Source organism: Hippichthys cyanospilos, chromosome 21 (assembly GCF_059441005.1).
Source record: "Hippichthys cyanospilos isolate Australia breed blue-spotted pipefish chromosome 21, RoL_Hcya_1.0, whole genome shotgun sequence".
Classification (NCBI taxonomy): domain Eukaryota; kingdom Metazoa; phylum Chordata; class Actinopteri; order Syngnathiformes; family Syngnathidae; genus Hippichthys; species Hippichthys cyanospilos.
In genome coordinates this window covers 1,982,184-2,003,574 of record NC_142389.1, presented here as the reverse complement: position 1 = coordinate 2,003,574, position 21,391 = coordinate 1,982,184, and the positions used below count along the sequence as shown (strand labels likewise).

Sequence of the window (21,391 nt, the reverse complement as noted above, 5' to 3'; positions counted from 1 at the left end):
CCCCGGTGAGGCTGAATGGATATTTGTGGCACTCGTAATGTGATGCTAAGCTAATTAAGCTTGCCCGAAGCCATCATTAAACCTCTAATCAGGCCTATTAGCTGACCGAAAAGTGGCTCATCATGTAAATTGCACTATTTGTCCCGCTTGTGAATAGAGCTGCCCTTTGTGATGTGGACACATTATCGTTTTTCTAGGGCTGGCCCATATGATACGATATGGCCTTCAAATAAAATCTGTCTTCCAGATTTAATTGAGTTTCCTTTTACTCATGCGTGTTTTTCTTGTTTGTATGCAGCCGTGGAGGAGGTGACGTTGAAGGATTGCCGCTACACGCTGGAGCACATGCGTGCCTTTGGCATGTACAATTACCTCCACTTGGACTCCTGGTACCAAGACAGCGTCCTGTTTGTGGACTGCAAAGGCCGAGTGCTCAGTCTCACTGTCACTCTGGTAGGCCTCCAATCATTCCTGTATGTTTTCTGGACACAATCCCATTTTTTTTTCTTGTTTTCAATTCATCACAACGAGGTTTAGATTCCTCTGAATCACCAGCAGGTGGTGACCAACAGCAGCGCCTCATTGCTGGATGCTTTCCATCTTTCATTGCGCCCACCAAAAGACACAGGGGTGGGCTAACTTTTGTGCATAAAAGCCATATTTCACATTCAAAGCAGACAGATGGGCATTATAATTCATAGATGAGGCAAGAAAAAAAGAGTAATAATGAAATATATGCTGCTGTAATTTTTAATTTATTCTACTAGAGCAAGGGTGTCAAGGAAAATCTATTAACAAGTGGGCCGGACCAATAAAATCATGGTATATATTTATATAACTTATCCGTCTATGTAGCGGTATTTTTTATTTTATTTTTTTTTATCCTTAAAGATGGTGCTCACAACGGTATGGTGGTTTCGTGCTTAGCACATCCGCTTCTCAATTCACACCGTGGAATGATGTTCACCCGCTGGCTTGTCATGTCCCAATCATCACTGGTGTGTGTTTGTGTTTTGTCATGTTCGCGCCACAGATGTGGATGTGCAAGGCCAGTTAGCCACATAAAAACTCCCGGAACCCGTCGCCACGGCAACGAGAAAGACACATGCGTCTATCACTAATGAGTTTTGCGGGCATGATTGTGTCATCACCCCATCCGTTTTTTTTTTAATGATCTCACACAAGTGTTACTTCATTGCAACCTTTGATCATATGAAGTTATGTAAATTGTACATTAATATTAATATTAAAAATTGCATATTACAAGGTACATAAATATTTGGAAAAAAATCCCCCACCAAATACAAAATAAAAATAATACTAATGAGATGATTTAAAAAAAATTAAACTTACACAAGTACTACCAAAATAGTAAAAACTTAGTAAAAAAAAAAAAAAAGTTGAATAAAGTACTTGAAGATTCAAAATATTAAAAGCATTCACAACTTAAAAAAATATAAACATGTTAGGTTAAAAAGTAAACGTAGTAACAAAAAATGTTTATATTAAAAGTGCTGTACACACAAGTATTACAAAATGCACAAGATGTTGAGAGGGCGTGGTCAAAAAAAAACATTAAAATGGTATTAAAAGATATTACACAGATATTAGGGGAAAAAGTGGAAAAATATTCAGAAAAAAATCAAACTCATTGAATTGTATTTTTCCTGATTCAGGACACTGCGTTGGGCAAGCCGAGAGAGGTCTTCCGCCTACCCACCTCATCGGACCAACGCGCAGATCGCGTGTGCCCCTCCCTCAGCCTCAGCTCGGCCACCTGGGCCGCCCTATCCGATGGCGCCGGGCGGCTCTACCTGCTTCGCACCAGCAAACGGGGAGACAGTACCCTTGGAAAATGGGAGGTTCGTAACAAACAACGTCTACACTCCTGGGATTTGACCTGCTAGATGTAAATAAGGGTGTCGTTTATGTGGCGTTTTTGTGTCCAGCCCCTGTTCACAGAGGACCTGGGAGAACCCTTCATCATCCTCCATAGCCTGGCCCACATCCAGGCAGGCGCCCACACACTGGAGGTCCTGCTGCTCCGCGTGGTCAAGGACCCTCAGGAAACGGCGGGAAGTGGTTACTCGGTGACACTCGAGTGGCTCACGGTCGCCAACACGGCGGCGCAAGGTGCATGCATGAAAAATATATCCTCCTGGATATATAAAATCACGCTTTCTTTTCCAAAAACTTGCGGGTTTTGTGCCTTGTCCCTACATAACATGCTTCAAAATTGGAGCATATAAAGCAGTCAAAATTTCAACCAGGATGTGGTTTTACCATTTTAATCGTAAAAAATACATCTATAACTGAAACGCAGAGGTAAAAATTGAATAATTAAAGAATAAAGATCTCTTTTAGCTCTATGTCCCATTTTCATTTTCATCTGGCCTCTGGGGACTCGCGATAACGGTTGTCTTTCGTCCCAGGCGTGGAGAAGAAATACGAAGTGAAGAAGAGGCGGCTCCTCCAGGGAAAATCGGTGCCTCATTACGCCGCCGTGACGCCGCAGGGCGCCGGCCTGATGGTGGCGTCGGAGAGGCCCTTTGCCTTCACGCACGTGGACGGCGAGCCCCTGGTGCAGCCGCCGCCGGATGAGGAAGCCATTAAGAGGGCGAAGGCAGGTAGGTGGACGACCGACCGGTGGACGACCGACCGGCTTTTATTTACTTAATTATTTTGTCTGAGTAATTTGCTGTGATGAAGGCATGCGGTTAGTCACAGCAAGCAATGCTCTGGACATGTTCTTCTCTTTGTGACGGTATAATAGTCTTATTCATGCCTGACAATCTGTCACTCATTACATTCATTCAGACCACCAGCTGCCTCTAATCGTTGCCAGCTTTGGGAATACAGTAGATGTCCATCAAGTTGCAATTAAAATGTTTCTCTCCAGAACCCCCAATTATTGCAAGAGTTACAGACCAACACCACTTGATATTAAACAAACAAACAAACTAAAAACGGTAACTCCATTGTTCTTCAGAAACCAGTGTTTTTGGGACCATAGTCTGTGGTATGGTTACATCTTATACTATTAGTATAAGCAATTATAACGACGTATACTGTAGGTTTACCTAAATAAGCTTAACTACATGTTTCGTTAATATATGTTTAGCTATTTAGCTAGCTGTTCCGCGTCGCCGCATGTGAAATGAAGCATATAATAACGTCCTTTGCAAACGTCCGCAGAAACGTGTGAGCACAGCACATTCATCATGATTTGATTCGCACACTCCTCACGCCTTTCCACGCTTACTGGAGAAGTTGCGGTTGAATGGACATTCATAAAAAAGAAATGTCTGTCACTTGACTTAGAGGAAGAGCGATGACAAGGGGACCTCATGTTTGGCCCTGAAAACCAACACTAGACTTGGGATTGTTTTTCATCACTGCTGCTATAGGTCGTAATTCCTCAAATATTTTTTTGTTCCTTCCAAAAGTATGGGTGCGTCCTAGAAACGAAAGCCGAAAGAGCACAAAACATTTTTGGATAGAAAAATAAATAAATGATGACAATAACCTCAGATGCTTCGTGGTCCAATTAATTTGCTCTAATTGAAAAACTAATTGTTTTTGCCAATGCATTTGAATAAACATGAAATTAGAATTGCTGGCATCCACAGAAATTCCATGAAAATCCTATTTAAGAACCGCTAGTTTAAAAAAAACATGTACAAAGTCATTTTTTCAGGTGAATCCCAATAACAGAACCACGGTGCTTTCTTTTGCGCGTCTGTAATCGCTAGCTCTCAAGTATGCAAGCAGCGTGGAGAGGCGTTACAATGGCGACGCAAGGCGACACTATATGTGCAGGCGGAATAATGCGGAATAATGGCAGCTTTTTTTGTTGGTTTGTTTTCACCGCTCCTTTCATCAGCAGCGCTTTCACCCCAGTCAAGAGAAGAGGCCTCTGCTTTGCTGATAAGCCATTCGAATGCAAATGAGGTGACTGGTCGTATTGGAACCACAGATTTAAAAAAAAAAAACATACATATTATACTGCTAAATAATGGACAAGTAATACATTTAATATATATTTTAAAAGATCTGTTGCAAAAGATATTAACTTGCTTGAATGCCACAATTAGTTCACATATATATATATATATATATATATATATATATATATATATATATATATATATATATATATATATGGATGATGAGGTAATTATTTTAACACAAGGACAGAGCAGCTATCTTAATTTTTTTTTCCCCTCCAAAACTTCACTGTGTCCTGCTTCAACTCCTCATTTCCCAAAGTGCAAACACAGGCCATTTCACAGTCTGGTCCTTGAGCCTCTTGGTCAAGTTGACCATGACGACGATGTGTTCCCGATACGGCAAGCAACGTTCTCATTCTCGAGCCGGCGGGGAAAGGCGTCCGTGCGAAAGAGCCATTCCCTTTCAAGGCAACCTTTTTCTCGCATGCCGGCCTCAGGTTAAAAGCTTTCCTCCCCGGTGTCAGTCAGGCGCCAAAGATCGAAGAAAGAAAATAAAGAGCATCGCTTACGCCCGCGGGGAAAGCTCGGCGGCGAGCGAACTTAACAGAACATTCCCAAAAAAGGCAATCACGTGACACGACGCAACGGGGCTTTGATGTCTGACTAATAGGATAATTAGCCTGAGCCCAATCTGACTCATTAAAATTGAGCTAGAGTGCCAGAATGGCCACATAAATGCCTGAAACTGATTACTGCCAAGATCATTACACAAATGGCAACGTTTCGTACAAGCGCGCCAATCACAGACATTAGCAGATTTTTAGGCGAGTATCACAATACCCAATTTGCATAGAATAGTGGGATCACCAAGTAACTCATGATTGATTGGATATGATTATAATTTCCTTGTAAAGCAGCAGTTCTCAAATGGAGAAATGAGATTATCAGCAAATCAAGTTTCATCAACGCACTTAAAAGGAAAAGTAGATTTTCTGGTATCATTGTTAGGTTTAGGCACCCTAAAACATTAGAAACTACAAACAGGAAGGAAGACAAGTAGCTTTTACTTGCAAGGAGAACAGACAAAGATGCGCACCTTTACAGATCTTCTACCACTCTGGTTACCCCCCCGTCCGCTCCTCATTTATTCATTTGCGTTGGCCTTAGTTACAAAGCCATTGCAAGCAACCTATGAAATCAGCTTGTGATCGTGGGGGATGTAGGTACGAGTCCATGTTGTGATCTTCTTCATGAGGATAATCTGTGACAGCTAATGGATGAATGGATATCAGAATACAGGGCTACGATTAACGGCCCAATTTTTTATATTGTGAGTAACATTATTCCAGTTACCCTATTATAACACACGGGTGGCTTAAAGAGGAATGGAAATCAGAGCAACTCGTTCGTTTTTTCTGACACGAATTTTTGATTGTAATTCCAAGCCTACTTTCATGGTCTCAATTCAGAACCAGTCTACTTCTGGCAGCAGACGTCAGAAGACATCACGGCCACCGTGCGCCTGCCCGAGGGCGTCACCAAGGACGCCGTCCAGTTCCGGCTGACGCCGGACACAATCAGAATCGGCGTGCGGGGATTCGCGCCTCTGCTGGAGGGCCAGCTGTACGCCTCCGTGGACCCCGAGGCCTGTGCCTGGATCCTCAAGGACGACAAAAGGTACGCGCTCTGGAAATTGAGCGTTTTTTTGCTGATTGTTATTTTGCTCTCTGCAGCCTGGAAGTGAGCCTGCAGAAGCGCACCGAAGGTCCCGTGTGGCCGGAGCTGGTGATGGGCGATTGTCGAGGGGAGCACGTGGTCAGCGACGAGCAGGCCGCCCTCATCCACGAGAGGCTCACCTACTTGACCTCAGGAGACGTGGTAAGGCCCCCCCCCCCAGATGGTGGCTGCTATCGCCAGCCTCCATTCCCTGTGTCAGACTGACATGATATCTTGTATGGGTACTCATTCGTCACTAATGAAATCAAGAAGGTCTTGATGCACGTTTTGCTTAGTAAATTTCATTAAACGTTTCCACAATTTTTCAAAGTCCTCCCTCTAAAAGCACAAGGCGGTTTTCCCAGCGTGGCAATTTCTTTTACTCGATAATTTATTGATGGCGCATCTATTTTTTTTTCCCCATAGGATCATGCGTTCTCTGGCCGACGCTGCCGCGCTGAAACTTCAATTAATTTTGAGTTTCTTTAACAACACACAACGTGTTTGGGGTCGATCCCGCAGTCCAAACAGTTTTGCTCTGTGAGGCATATCAGGGTCCTCATCAACCACTTGTAACAGCCTCGTTTTTTTTCCTCGATAGATTTTTTTTTTTTTTCTCCTGGTTCCTCTCTCCCTTCGTTGCTGATTAAATTGATCCATCCAACTTTTAAATGAGCCTTCATCGTCCAGACGCCCCCCACCCCCAGTTGTTCCTCGCACATCCTTTCATCCCTTGTTAGCATCATCTGTTCCCACTCGACGCAACTCAAGACCCGCTTGAATGCAAATGAACACCGAACAAGAATAACCCGCCGCCTGTGCGCTCGCCAGCATGCCGATCCCGACCTGGCCCAGCCGGCCTGCAACTCGCAGGAACTGGAGGACTGCGATGTCTTCCCCGAGGACACCTCCAGCCTCGTGCACTTCGATGGCGAGTCGCTCAAGGCCACTCAGGTGGTGAGTACGAACGCCGGTAAACACTTCAACGCCAGCGCCTTTGCCGCCTTGGAGCCCCTTGATATTTGCTACAATAATTTCTGAACACAGATTACCGTATTTCCCAAAATATAGAACACCTTTAAATAAGTGTTGTTTCATTCAACAATAAATCCTGAGCAAAACGTTCAAGACAGCAAAAATGCATACACATTTTTAAATCAATGTAAACATATTGTTCATAGCTTGCGAGAGTTTTAAAGGTAAGGTTAATATTGCAAAAAAAAAAAAAAAAAAAAAAAAAGAGCTGCGCATTTTATAAACCACCCATCCAGCCTTTTTGAACGCCACTTTTCGTTTTTTCACGTCTCGCGGGCGGTTCCGGTCTACATTAACCGCGAAAAACGAGGAATTACTGTATATTAAAGGGCATTACTTTTGAATTGGTGTTATTTGTGTCAGGGCTCACTCAGCATAAAATCATATTGATTTCAACATATGGGTTTTAAAATGGATGCCACATTGCTGACTTTTGCATCATTTTGCGCAGATTTGATTTTAAATAAAACCGATAGCTTATCAGACTGTACTAGTATTAAAAGTGATCAGAATGAAAACAAATCGCAACAGTGTATAATTATGATAATAAACCATGTCAAACAGCTACTGGAAGAAGGCAAGCGCTAAACCAATATCGTGCGTCAAATATGAAATAGCAACTCATGTTTATTTTCCTGTGGAGCCGAGTGCTGCGCTGAAATTAATTTGCGGGGTTGTGGAGAGTCGGCCCCGTAATTGGAAAGGCTACCTTTTAAATCTCCTCAGGAGTCGGGCCGGCGTTGTCTGATGTTGATTTAGCTTTTTGAGGAACATCTCTTCATGACGTACTTCCAAGGAGACGTTTATTCTTATAATGATGCTTTCCTGCTTTTGTCCTGGACTGATGTACCGTAGTAACATCTGAGCACTCAAGATGGATTTTTCAGTGATTTATGCTTACATTAGCGTCACGTCGAGGTATACGTTGCGGTTTACTGCCGTTGGTGTTTTACTGCTTTTAGCTTGAAATGGACTTGTTGTTTTCGAGCCTCCCATCCATCCAGGTGGGAAAACGCTGCCGGTGACCTTGACGGCCAAGGTGACGAGCGCATCACATGGATGTTATATTTATCAGCATTTGGAGAAAACACGTGACGTGCAAGTTGTGCGGCGCTTTCTGTCAATGATGGAAAAAAATGAAAGCGAAAAAAAGAGTCTGAATGATGCGTGTTCCACAAGGCTTAATGTCCAGGGCTAATGGCGCTCTCTCTGTTTTCTTGTTGCTCCATCACAAAGCTCCCACGGGAGTCCACTTCACGGCCTAATGAATGAGAGGCTCATCATTAGCTTGAATGTAAGCGATGCTGTGTTTTTCCGGAAAATGAAAAGCCCTTTAATGTTTCTCCGCCGCTCACAAATAACTTTTTTTTTTTTTTTTTTTTTTCTCAAGGCGACCACTGCCTGTGTGAGCATGTGACTCAGTGCATGTGTGTGCTTATCACAACTTCATTCAGGAAGGCTTATCTTCCTATTTTTCCTGCAGCCCTCTTTGTGTTAGCTTTAATGTCTTTTCCTTTTCTTTCTGCTTTTAAGTTGTAGCGTATTCTATTCATGCAGCACTTTTTCTTCAGGATGAACGTCTTGAGCGCATCCTACTATCTGCTTGAAAACAGAGCGAGGCAAACAGAAGGTTTTTTTTTTTTGTTTAGTTAAATTGATAGGAGATAGTTTGATTGCACCCTCTCCCAGCAGGAAATTTGGTGGGGGAGAAGCGGCAGTAAAACAGGCCATAATCCAGATGTAAGGGGTGCAAAGTACTAGTCTTGGTTACTTGGAGGGGGGCAAGCAACAGGCTTCAAAGTTACCATTTACCGACGGGAAAGGGTTCCGCCTTACCCCTTTAGGGGGCAGTAGCGTTCATGACGAATGCTTGTCAACAGCCAAAAAAAAATGAAGGCCAAGGGTAAGCACCAGGACAACAGATGTTTCTTGGACACCCAGCAGATTCAAATATTTCTTTTTCAGCCCTTTTCTCATCCTTTGCGAGCATTTTGTTTGTGGAAGCCTTTCTTCTTCATGATCCTCGTGAAAAAAAGAGAATATGGCAACGATTGTTGAACGAGCTTGAACTTGCATTTTTGCTGTCTTTCAAAATCTCCAGCTTACAGAAATGCATTTTGTCACGTCGGCCTTTGAAAGCTTCGTCCTTGTATGTTTTTGTGTGGTGTAAACAGCTTCTTGCGAGCCCATAATGTGAACTGAGATGACAACAAAAGCGCTTCAAAATTCACGAAAATAACTACCACGTGTGAATAATAACGTAACAGGCTGCATTACAGTTGACAAGTTCATTTCCTGGCTTCCAAGGTCGCAGTGGAGATGGGACGATGGTGCGTAAAAGGGGTGAGCGGAAACAATGGAACTGCAGCTCCATCTAGTGGATGCATAAAGCCACCCCAGCCACTACTGTAGCTTCTATTCTGTGCGCCCTATGCATGAAAACAACTTTAAAATGGGCCATTCGTTGAAGGCGCGCCTTATAATCTTGCTCCTTATAGTGCGAAAAATACGGGAGGTAAAAATAAGAATTTGGGATTTAACGAGCTCAAATTTGACATTTATCAGACTAGGCTTCTGTGCGCCTGTGTTCACTTTATTTCTTCTCTTGGTTTGGGTTTTTTAGGTTGTTGGGTCAAGTCCCCCCAAGCTTATTGCACACCACTTTGCCTGCATTTGTCACCGCCGGCCTATCAAGTGGAAGCCAAATGAGATTTGGAGCGGAGGCGTGATAGCTTGCTGAAAGGCTTGTCGTCGGCATCCAATTCACAAGGCCGGCCCATAAGCTGATTTCTGTTTTCACCCAAGTCCGACTTTATTACTTTAACCCTTTTTTGTTTTTGTCTTTTTGCCTCTTTGCTTATCAGAACAGTAAATGTCAGTCATCCCTGGCCTCGATGAAAAAAATTATGAATCTGCAACAAAATAGCTAAAATGACCGCGTAGCGTTATAGCCAATCGCATCCACTTTTCTCCTCCGATCTAATTTTAACATCGAGACATCAAAACTCTCCCGCTAACCGATTTCTCCATTTTTTTTCGGCGCAGGTGAACCTGGGCGGCCATCAGTACCTGTTCACCGTGACGGTGGACCCGGCCCAGATGCCGTGCATGTGCCTGCGCCACGACGTGGACGCCCTGGTGTGGCAGCCGCGCCCCGACCGGCCCGCCGACATGTGGGAGCACGTCGCCACCTTCAACGCGCTGGGTAAGGAAGACACACGCCTCGTTAGGAGCGTCTGCTGAAGGACCCCCTATCATGTACGGCTGTTCCTAATATTTTGACCATTTTGTGCAATCATTCAATGTAACCAAATTGTTACGAAACAAATACTTCTCACGATTGGCTATAATTAAATTACGCTTGTAATGAAGTATACGATCGTCGTCAATGATGCGGCTCGGGCCGTAAATCTACTTATGATATCATTACACGTTCACGTCGATGCAATTTATTTTCGTAATCTTGCGGAGCCGCTTTCAATCTGCTGGAATTAAGCTCCGAGCGTACCTACTCGTTTGCCGCCCACGCCGCGCTTTTCATTTCCATTTGACGCCCGCCGCATCTTTATCACTCTGACCAATTTGCCGAGCTCAAATGCGGAAAGTAGTTGGAGTGCGCACCTGCGATCTCGCTTTTGCTAATTGAGTCACATACACAATTTATATTTAATGTAAATATGCCAAAACATGAATAAGAAAATGAGCACGCTATAGTACTTCATAAAATGAACAAATAAAATAAGAATGATAATAAATTCATTAAATCCATAAACAGTTAGCTTGCATGCTAGCCTGATTGTAAGTTTCTCTCCTCTTCGGCAGGCTACGTGCAGGCGTCCAAGCGGGACAAGAAGTTCTCCACGTGCGCCCCCAACTTCTCGTACGCCTCCATTTGCGAGTGCCTCCGCCGCGCCTTCATCTACCGCCAGCCGTCGCCGGTGGACGGCGTGCTTTACAACAGGAAGCAGGGCAGGCAGGTAGGGCAGGTTGCCAAGCAACAAGTGGCCAGCCTGGAATCGGACAAAACCGTTCTGGGCTTCAGGGCCACGGACGAGAGGCTCTTCGCCCTCACCTCCGACAACCTCTTTGTGCTAAAGGTTAATAATAATTAAGATGGATCAAGGAGAACGTTCCGGAATATAAACTCGCATCGCCCTGGGCTCAAGGTGTCCAAAGGTAAATGTCGGCCAACTTTTGTCCTCAGGGCCAAGTTTGATAATAAAATGAAAAGATGGGCCAGCTCATCCATAGATGATGTAACAAAAAAAAAAAAAAGGACGTTCGCAGTATTACCGCTCGTACGTTGCTTGAATGTCTTACCAAATAAAGCTCCTCATTCTAAAGGAAAATTATTGAAGTTATGAGATGACATCACTATTTCATTTCATCTTTGACGTCTGTAACCGTCAATGGCATTGAATGGATTGATTTAAATCAGCACGGCGCTTTGGTGTACATACTGTACGGCGAGTCTCTAGTGGCGCCACTTGGACATGGCCTTTTATTATTCACCTCACACTCGCCAATATTCCCCCACGTTCATCCTTTCCTGACGTTCTTTCTCGCCAATTAGATGGCTTAATGTCGCCCTTCGGTGGAAAATCCGCAGCGCTGCTCCTTTTATGTAAGCGCTCAAGGGATATGATGCGCAATTTTCTCATGCATGATACCCTATCGATACACAAATTGAAATCAGTAATGTGCCGTGTTAGAAATTCTCCTAAATTTTTTAACATAGCGCCGATATTTTAGCTCTTGTTTTTTTATCTTATAAAAAAAAAAACACAAACACACACACAAATATGACTTGGAAATAGCTATATTGATATGTAACTCAAAATCATTACTGCGGCCTGCTGGTAAGTATCATAAAATATCGTATATGATTTTTATTGAAAAAAAGAATGAAAAATGACTACTGAAAATATATGCATTTTTCCAGGAAGGAAATACTATTGCCTTAAAAAATTGGACTTTATTCTCGTAAGAACACCTTTGTAATTTTGTAACTCCATTCAGGAAATAACCCCCCCCCCACCCCCCTCTCAATCGCAGGTTATTTTATGCTTTTATTTTCTATCTAATGGATGGATGTTCTGTCTCTCTTTATTGTGCTGTAATACCACTGTTTGCCACTAGATGACAGCACACTGAAGCGAACTTAAAAAAAGAATGAAAAAAAAATCTACTTATTGAATGCTTATTGAATGTAAAATCTTGTTTCCTGTTTTTTTTCACACTTGCAGAAAGTGACATTTGTAGGCTCATTTTATAATGTTCGTTTTTGCCCATATTTATAGATATATATTATGAATTGTGTTTGCAGCCATGTTAGGATATTTTGCTGTCCTTTTTGGGTTGTTCTGGTTCATCCACTAGATCCCGCGGAAAATTATCTACCTTCACTGCTGGGGTTTTTTTTCCTCATTGTTGTCTTCTTTTTATTTATTTTTTTCTTGTTTTTGTGCGAAAGCTAGCGTAATGTCATTAGCGGCGTGCAATTGAATCTCGTCTCCCTGCCTGTTTTTATCAGCGGGCTTAAAGTAGACGCCTAAAGAGGCCTTCAGATTCAGCAGGTCGCCTCTCGCTCATTTCCCCCCGCATAGTTGAAAAGTTGCCGCGGCGACGCGCTCGCTAATCAAGTTCCGTGCACGTCGTCCACGTCAGGCGTCTGACAGAAGGTCACATCATTTCTCGCCTCAGAAAAAAAAGTTTTTTTTTCCTACCCAGTACGCAAAACCCTAATGTGTCGCGTCTGACAAAAAAAATAAATATTCAAGGAAGACGAATTGTGACATGCATTCTTAAACGACATTCAATATCAAGGCGAAGCCTTTAATAACCTTTCATCTTCCAAACTTTTTATGATGCGAATGATGACAGGCGCGTTTGACGACAACCTCAATCCACTTTCACAAACATATTTATTAGCGACGCAACACAGCTCCACTTTTCAACAATGCAGCGTCTTAAATATGACTCACAACTAAACAACATCCACTTATGCGCGATGGCTAATAATCAATAGAAAAATACACTTTTGTTTTTAAATGTCACTTTAAAATCTTGCACAAATGAGCACACCGAATTCACACACACACACACACACACACACAGGCTAGCTAACAATTGTTTATCAAGAGCAGCGCCGCGTCTTCCTTCTCCGCCGTCACGTCCCGACGGCCAATTACGTTCCCCGCTTTTGCAAATATGGACAAAGCAGCAGCCGGACAAAAGAAGTTGTCAAAAATAAGTTGTTTGTCAAAACAAAATGGCGTCTTTTGACACGCATGACCGCTTCAATTAGCGTCCTCTTCATTAGCGTCTCGTCAGTCGGGGACGTTGTTGCTAGGAGACCGCCTTCGGTCTGCCTCAAAGCCCGTGATGGGAAAAAAAAAAGAGGTCCGCGTAAAAAGGTGCTTCCCGGAGCTAGCAAAGTTTTAGCGTCCTCTTAGCCAATCGGACGCCTGAAGAAAGTCAGTCAAGGAAAAGGCACAATAACAACAATTGCACATAAAGGAATTGCACCTCGTTTCTGTACAGTGACAATCATGTACATCCTTCGTTTGTCTTTTTTTTTTTTTTTTTTTTCAAACGTTTCGGGGTGGGGGGGGTCATTTTATGACATCACAACTGCACAACGACAAATCATGGCTAGCCTTGCTAACATCACATGATCAAATTCAGGGGGACTTGACGGTACTCCAGGGGGTACTCGAGATTTTAAATCGAACATACAGAAATCCTTAAAAAAAAAACATTTTTGAATCAATTCAATGTTTCAGAAAAAACTCATTTCATTTTCAGTAGGTAGCCAGATTCTCCGCCATATTTGATTGGTTCAACCCAACTTTAAGTTGAATATTTTTCTATGGACAAATATTTGTTCATAATAATTACTTTTTGCGATTAGGTCTGACGCTTTGTTTTTGTTTTTTGAGTCAAATATGTATTAATTATATTTCTTTTTTACGTCTTTTTTTATGAATATTTATTCATAGTTATTTCTTTTTGATAACACATCTCTTTTATGATCCAAAAAGTTGAATAAATCAGACACTGATAGGATGTTTTACGTCTGTTTTTTTTTTATCTAGCGACCTTAAGTAACACGCTAACACATTTTTTTTTTAAGTGTAAAACATGTTTTGGTTCAGTGAGGTGAAGAACTTCCTCTGATCTCCATCTTGTCAAGCCGCCATCTTGAAGTCCACTTTCACGTAAGAAGGCGAGGAGGACGCGGCGAAGTCGGCCTTGTGCTCCGCCAGTAACCCGTCGGTGACGGTCACCTCCTCCACGTCTGTGGCGAAGCGGTCGGCGCTCTCGGCCACCGACGAGTCCTTGACGGCGCTGTAGCTCAGCGCCGCGCCATAAGCGCCGGCCGGCTTGGCCGAAGCTCCGCAGCGGCAGATCTTGAGGAAGGCGGCGCGGAATTTCTGCGACATGGCGTTGTAGATGAGCGGGTTGACGGCGCTGTTCAGGTACACGCACACCCGACAGAAGAGCAGGAACCAGCCGTTCAGGTACGGGCGATCCAGGAAGGAGTTGACCACGACCAGCGTGCGGTAGGGCATCCACAGCGCGGCGAACAGGATCACCACCACCGCTAGCATCTTGGTCACCTGCCACGAAGATCGCAAACATCCGCCAAAAGGCTTCATTTCAACAGCTGGCTCCCTCTAGTGGTATGCGAAATAATCACTTTATTGCAGTGTTGAAACTGCCTAGAGAACTGGAGTTCAGTTGTATTTAACTTTAAAGCACATTTTGTTTTTCGGAGCTGTTTACTCAGGTTCAATTTTTTAACTTGTGTGCATAGCATTTTTATGAATAAACATTGAAGAATCCTTTTATATTCATTTGAATCCATAACTAGCATAACGTGGCGCCAAAATTGCCCAGTTGCTTTTATCCGAGTGTTTCTCAATTTTTTCCCCAATAGTTTCCTCTATGAAATAATTTTTCGGCCCAGTAAAATTGCTTCATTTTCCAATTCATTTGCTCTTAATTTGAAAAGCAAACTGAGCTATTCCTGCAGCAAATCAATTGAGAACTAGCGACGTATCTAAATGGGCGTGTCCCTGATTTTTTTGTCAGGTTCCCACCTGTCTCCGCGAGGCCGCCGTGGAACTGGAGTGCCGGGAGTTCCTGCAGCTCTTCTTGCCCTTGTCGTCTCGATCGTGCAGCTGCTGCTGCTCCTTGGGGTCGGAGGGCAACGGGTTGAGGAAGAGGATGCGCCCGATCAGGCCGTACAGCACCGCGCTCAGCACCAGCGGCACCACGAAGAACACCCCGAAATCGAAAAAGTACACGGGCAGGTAGAGCTTCCTGGACACCCGGTATCCGCACGCCGTCACCTTGGCGTTATCGTAAACCAGCACCTGCAGGTCCGCCAGGTAGAACCACATGACGCAGTACGCCGACGTCAGGGTCCAAACCAGGATGATGATCTTCTTGGCGCGGGATAGGGTGCACAAGAACTGCGCCTTGATGGGATGGCAGATGGCGATGTACCTCTCCACGGTGAATGCGGCGATGGAGCAGGACGAGGCGTTGATGCCCAGGTACTGCAGGTACGTGATGCACAGACACCCCGAGTGCCCCAAAACCCAAGAGCCGAAGGCGCCGTCCAGCGCCGTGGGCAAACCGGCCGCCGTCAGCACCATCAGGTCGGCGGCGGCCAGGCTCACCAGGTAGCAGTTGGTGGGCGTGCGCATGTGCTTGGTTGTCAGCACCACCAGAACCACCATCACGTTGCCCACCACGCCCGCCAAGCAGATGAGCAGCAGCAGCGCCGTGCTGATCACCTTGTACGCCGCGCTCGAGTCCGTCCACACGCCCAGAGTCTGGTTGGTGGAGTTCTCCATTTGGCCCTGGGTCGATCTTCTTCTTCTCTGCGAGGGAGCTGATCAGTGAGCTGCGCGTGCAGCCTGCATCCTTGGCGAGCGCGCGCCCGCGAGGAACGTGCGCGTAAAAGTCCTCCACCGCCTCCTCGCGTAAAAGTTCTGTTGAATAATAATGTCAATGTTTCGCGCACTTGTCGCTGCAATGAATGAGTCTTTTTATCGATTATTGAGATGCCCTACTGTAGAGTGGTCACTGAACGCACCTCCATTCAATCGCGCTAGTGCTGCGAACGTAAACACTTTAAATTGCTTTTTCATTTGTTTTTCGCGGCAATCACGAACTGGGTGATTGACGAGCACGTGACCCAAGCAATTAGCTTGCTGAGTGCTCATAAAAAAATGCAATAGAGCTGGCGAGGACTAAAGGCTCAAAACCGGGATTGTGCCGGAAAACGACTTGCGTATAAGTCTTACGTCCTCGCCTAAATCGGAGCCCTTTACGTGAAAAGTCCACCAAAATCAAGTCTAAATGCAAAATTCCAGCCTCCTCAACAAATTGATTTCCCCTTCGAGCTGTGCGTAAAAACTAAATCACTTTCCATCAGTTGTGCGTAAAAGGCTCTCTCCCTGGTTCCGTTGCTCGCTTTTTGCACAAAATCTCATTAGTTACGCAGCCGTGACGCCATACACAACGCGTCTTTGTCCCTTCCTGTTGACCATATTTGGTTTGCTGCCTCTTTCTTGCAATTGTCCATTTCGTGTGACGATGTGCAACCGTCGAGTTTTCCTTTGCAGCTTTCCCCCTAAAGAACAATAACTGCCGCGTTTGAGTTGGCGGCTGGCAGCGAGCGAGGCACAACAGTTGTTGTCATGTTATTATTTTTTAATAAGATGTCTGTGCTGAGGCCAGCGAGTGTGGAGGCGGTCGACGCTCCTCCACACACCAACTGTGCATTAGAAAGCAAGAAAAAGAGCAAACGTTCTCGCTTTTGTGTTTCTCAGGTGGACTCGCTCAGTTAAAGACCTCAAAGTCATATCTTCTCTGCAAAAGGTCACATAAGTTGACAGGTGAGCATCCAATTAAGGGGCTTGGTTCCAAAAAAAAATGCTAAATGTGGTTTCTTTTCATCATGTTGGAAGTATTGCGCGTCCCCAAAATGTTCGCAAGGGTTTTACTGACATCTGCTGGTCAAAGAGGAACAGTACATCAGTCATTTTTTTTCCTCACAATGCGTGCCATTATAAACTTTGACATGTTGCCACCATCTGGGTGAAATTTCAGCTCCCTAGTACTTTTTTCATATATTTTGTTTCAAATGTTTATGTAACACCAGCAAAAAAAAAGTTATATACTAATACTTAGGCTGCTGTGTTTTTGATAGTTCTTTGTGCGTGTGTGTGTGTGTCTGTTTGTGCGTGTGAGCAGCAACACAATGATTTGATACCATCTTGAACTTTTCATTTGAAACCACTGATATTTTCTACATTTAACCTTGTGCACGACTGCTCAGATGTAAAGAAATTGTTTGTCGGTAGGAAACACACAAACACACAGCTGTCAATCAAGTGCTCTCACACACACACACACACAGTGTGAAGGTCGTGGCGGGATGAATGTGCGAGCGGTCCGACCCTGACCCGGCTCACATTGGTCTTCATCCGTACTTTACTTTCCAGCAAGTTTCCGAGCCGACTGGCCCCGCCCCTTTTGATCAAGATGATGAGCGCAGATTATGTGATGCCATAAATGAGATGAGTCTCATGCATATTTACGATTCCTTCTATTATTCTGTTGTCTTATAAATTAACAGAGCGGCGTGCTTACTCATAAGCCTCAAAAGGAGTCTCATGCGTCTTTCACCATTTTTTTTGTGCGAGTGCCATGTTGGATCGATGCCCTCAGGCTTGAGTGTGCGTGTAGGCAGTCGTGCTTATGTATGAGAGGCAGCCTTATTTCATCTTTTAGTTGAGCAGTCTATTTGTTAGGTACGCACACACTCGGGTGGCAACAAATGAAAAATTCTGCTGGTTTTCAATAAACAAATTGAAATTTGAGTAGAATGTATGAGAGCAATTTGAGTAGTCAATGCAAGTTTCAGTAGGTTGCGTGAGATCCTTTTAGAAGTGGGTGTGAAAGCATTTTAATAGATTGAGAGAGATTCATTATGTATGTCAAATAAAATATCGGTTTACATGAGAGTGCGAGAGTGTCAGCTACATTCATTAGTGCTTGTGACTGCATTTCAATAGTGTATATTTGTGAAAACAAATTGGAGTCTGAGAGCGTTTAAGCTGTGTGCGAGTGAAAAAAAATCAATGTGTGAGAGCGTCTCAGCAACATTTCATTCGTGCTTGTGACTGCATTTCAATTGTGTATATTAGTGAAAAAAGAGAGCATTTTTTATTAGTGGTTATGAGAGTGTGTCAATGGTGTTGCTAATAGTGAAAATCTTTGTATATGTGAGAGCGTTTCAGAAACATTTATTTGTGCTAATGAGCATTTGAATTGTGGGTTTAATAGTGAACAAAGACGAGTTTACGTGAGCGTGAGTCATAAAAAAATCGACAATGTGTGTGTGAGAGCATTTCAGCAACATTTTTGGTATGCATGAGAGTGTGTCAGTAGTATGTATTGTAGCGGGAAAAAAGCTAGGTAAATGGGAGAGCGTTTTCATGTTTCCATCTGCGTGAGATTGATTCTGTTTTGTACGTTTTATTAGATTAGATCAGACTTTACGCAGTGAGTGTTTCAACTTTTAAATTATGAAAATAATAATTATTTAAATGACCCTTTTTTTATCCTGTCTGAATGTAAATGAAATGCAAATGTGCGACTAATATAGCCGCATATTCTCCAGTCACATCCAAACAATGAGGCATGAACTGCGCATGTAAACAACAAACAAACTGCGACTTTTTTGGCCACCTGGGGGAACATTCGTTTTGCATTTATTAATACTAAAGCAGAACAACAATTGAATCCTTGCTTAAACCTTGTACACTGTTTTGATAAGTCCTTTTGATCTTTACATCAAAGGGAAAGCATTGAAAGAAGACACGAGGGAGCTGAAATTTCACCCGGATGGTGACAACATGTCAAAGTTCAAAAGGGCACCACCACTTAGTAGTTATCACACTACCAGGGGTGTGCCATTTGTGGCTGAAATACTGCAAGAAGAATGACATTAGGGAGCTGAAATTTCACCCAGATGGTGACAACATGTCAAAGTTCTAAATGGCACCACCAATTAGTAGTTATCACACTACCAGGTGTGTGCCATTTGCGGCTGAAATACTGCAAGAAAAAAGACGTTAGGGAGCTGAAATTTCACCCGGATGGTGACAACATGTCAAAGTTCAAAATGGCACCACCACTTAGTTTTCACACTAGCAGGAGTGTGCCATCCATTGACTAAAATACGAAGAAAGAGAAAACGACCCAAAAACGGTCAAAATACTGCATGAGGCTTAAAAAAAACTTCCCACCCTTCATTCATGTCATTTTTTTTTTTCTAGGTGCTGCTCCAAGATGGAAGAAAGGCGTGTGAGTTTGTGGTGTTTTCACACTTGCAGCAAGATGCCAGTCAAAGCGGCAGGAGTGCCCTGGGTTCACCAAGTAAGAAATGCGGCGTGTCCAATGGAGAGAAAGTACCGGGGAGGCAGAAGGAGCGCTTGACTGTTTTATAATTGTGACCTTTGGCAAAGTCTAACCTACATCTGCAACGCGCGCACCCGCGCGCATGCTCCACAAGGAGCTCAGCAAGTGCAAAATCCTCCTTTTTTTTTTTCCCCGCCACATTTTCATAAACCTTCCGAGCTTAGTTTCATTTTTCCACATCGGCAACCGCTGACGTTTCCAATAAGATGCAAACAAACAAATGGAGGGACATGAGATTTTCTGCGGGTGTCAGCGATTCTTGTGTAATGCTTTTTAATGCCGTGACAGGGACGGTGCGTTTTCAAATTGAGAGCAAATCAATTGGAACGTGGCTAAAATGTGTTCTGGTGACTCATTTGCAGTTGCTTGTGGTGCAATTTTCGGGCCCATCGTGTTTCAGTCAATTTGCTCTTAATTTGAAAAGAAGCGTCCATTAACGATTTAGTCACAATTTTGCTTCACGTTTCATTCAGTCGTCTTTTACCTCGCAGAGAAAAGTGTCCATTGCGTGGGCGTTTTGCAAGGAGTCACTCCAGCAAAATGTTGCAAAAAAAAAAAAGTTGCCTCTTTTTCCAATCAATTTGGAAAATCAATTTTTGAAAATGAAAGCGTTCATTGCTTGGACATTTTGCAAAGTAATCAATAACAAAATGTAGTCAAAAGTTGGTTTGTGCGGCAATCGAATTATTCTTAATTTGAAAAGAAGTGCCAATTGCTTGGACGTTTTGCAAAAGTATCACTACCTCTATTTAGCAATACGTGGCTTCATGTTCCAATCGATTTGATCTTAATTCGAAAGGAAACGTGACCACTCCATGGACGTTTTGCAAAGGAGTCACTCCAAACAAAATTTAGCAAAAACCTTGCTTCACGTTCCTATTCATTTGCTTTTAATTTGACAAGAAAAGTGCTTGTATTACAATAGACCCCCCTGGGTTAGGGTGTCCTTGGCTGAAGAAGAAAAAAATCTTGGGGGGGAGGGGGGATGCATCAACAGAAAAAGGTTGAGAAGCACTTGTTATATTTTTCAAAATTCTTAGCCCGCTGCAGAGAGCGCGAACGGATCGCCGATCAGGAAAGTTGTCTTAACCCCTCCCCCCTCCTAAAACGCCGGCCGAACGTTTAATAACAAGGCGCGGACGGCAGTAAACGCGCGCCTGTGTTTTCCGCCGCGGGAGGGGTCTGCCACCAGCGCCCCAGCTAATTGCCAAGGCAGAGGAGGATTTTCTTGCAAATGACGCGTAACCCCCCCCCCCCCCCCCCCTCTCCCCCCGCCGGCTGAGATGAGCGCCACTCGTCAAAGTTTGCGCGCGCGTCCGCTCCTTCCTCCATGGGGGTGAGCGGCAGCCCGGGGACGCAGTCACGCGGCGGAGCGCCGGCTCCCTCGGCGGGAGAGGCTCGGAACCCCGCCGAGGACCGGACCCCTCTGACGGGCGAAAACCCGGAGGAGGAGGAGGAGGACGATCGGCGGAGCGGACCCGGCGAGGAAGACCGAGACGAGGACGAACTTTCTTACTCGGAGCTTTCCTCGGAGGGCTCGGCGGATTACGGCTTCGTCGCCGCCGTCTCCTGCCTGGTGACGGGCGTGTCCCTGGTGGCCGTGTCGTACGCCGTGCCCCGGGAGCTCCCCGAAGGGGGGGGGGGTGTCGGCGCGCCAGATGGAGCGGCTGCAGCGGGAGCGGGCGCGGCTGGCCGCGCACCTGGACCGCTGCGTCATGGCCGGCCTGTGCCTGCTCACGCTGGGCGGCGTGCTGCTCTCCAGCCTGCTCATGGCGTCCATGTGGAAGGGGGAGAGGATGCGCAGGAGGGCCCTGGCGCGCGCCGCCGGGAGCCCGCGCAATCTGTACGGCGCCGTCGGCCGGGGGGAAGACTCGGCCCGATTCTGACTCGGAACCCGCTTTCCTGGGATCACTTTCTTTGGGACCGGAGCCTTTCCCTCGCAACCTGATGATTTGACCCCGGAGCACGTCGCCGAGAACGCGCTTGACGAGGATTTCCTCACTCAGCCGGGTCCGCTTTCGCTCGGAGTCTCGCAAAACCGCGACTCGCCTCCGGTCGTTATTAACGTTGGAGAACGTGCGCTCTCGATCGGTTTTTCGTGTTTATCAATGCATGTGCGTCTTGCTTTTCCGTGGTTACGCCCTCTCCTTGACGTGAGTCAGCTCCAATAAAAATGTTGCACTTGT

The 21,391-nt window shown here is 44.8% G+C and overlaps 2 protein-coding genes and 1 pseudogene across 9 annotated transcripts in view; 2 read left to right on the top strand and 1 right to left on the bottom strand.

The window, feature by feature from the left end:
* The window catches only part of nudcd1 (NudC domain containing 1), a 23,519-nt gene extending 7,776 nt beyond the window's left edge, over nucleotides 1–15,743 (top strand). For 4 of the 6 annotated variants that reach the window (XM_088405524.1, XM_088405528.1, XM_088405527.1 and 1 more), the window contains 11 exons: nucleotides 299–453; nucleotides 1,677–1,862; nucleotides 1,950–2,133; nucleotides 2,433–2,627; nucleotides 5,420–5,627; nucleotides 5,684–5,828; nucleotides 6,498–6,623; nucleotides 9,747–9,906; nucleotides 10,524–14,386; nucleotides 14,799–15,019; nucleotides 15,089–15,742. In XM_088405524.1, the coding sequence (XP_088261650.1) occupies nucleotides 299–453; nucleotides 1,677–1,862; nucleotides 1,950–2,133; nucleotides 2,433–2,627; nucleotides 5,420–5,627; nucleotides 5,684–5,828; nucleotides 6,498–6,623; nucleotides 9,747–9,906; nucleotides 10,524–10,813 (1,649 nt within the window). In that variant the 3' untranslated portion in view covers nucleotides 10,814–14,386; nucleotides 14,799–15,019; nucleotides 15,089–15,742. Of the gene's footprint in view, nucleotides 1–298; nucleotides 454–1,676; nucleotides 1,863–1,949; nucleotides 2,134–2,432; nucleotides 2,628–5,419; nucleotides 5,628–5,683; nucleotides 5,829–6,497; nucleotides 6,624–9,746; nucleotides 9,907–10,523; nucleotides 14,387–14,798; nucleotides 15,020–15,088 lie in introns of all 6 variants that reach the window. The other 2 variants (XM_088405522.1, XM_088405523.1) reach the window with 2 other exon arrangements.
* On the bottom strand, nucleotides 12,615–16,404 carry LOC148406094 (thyrotropin-releasing hormone receptor-like). 2 transcript variants are annotated; one of them, XM_088405531.1, is made up of 3 exons: nucleotides 15,811–16,404; nucleotides 14,807–15,706; nucleotides 12,615–14,323 (listed from the first exon to the last, which is right to left on the bottom strand). In XM_088405531.1, exons 2-3 carry the CDS (start codon nucleotides 15,566–15,568, stop codon nucleotides 13,892–13,894), a joined length of 1,194 nt encoding a protein of 397 aa, XP_088261657.1. In that variant the 5' UTR covers nucleotides 15,569–15,706; nucleotides 15,811–16,404; the 3' UTR covers nucleotides 12,615–13,891. The 2 variants fall into 2 exon arrangements, with proteins under 2 accessions (XP_088261657.1, XP_088261656.1); XM_088405530.1 differs by having other exon boundaries at nucleotides 14,807–16,404.
* Nucleotides 15,877–21,391, top strand: LOC148406093 (transmembrane protein 74-like; annotated as a pseudogene). The gene is made up of 2 exons (XR_015864057.1): nucleotides 15,877–16,615; nucleotides 19,064–21,391. The product of XR_015864057.1 is annotated as a transmembrane protein 74-like (transcript).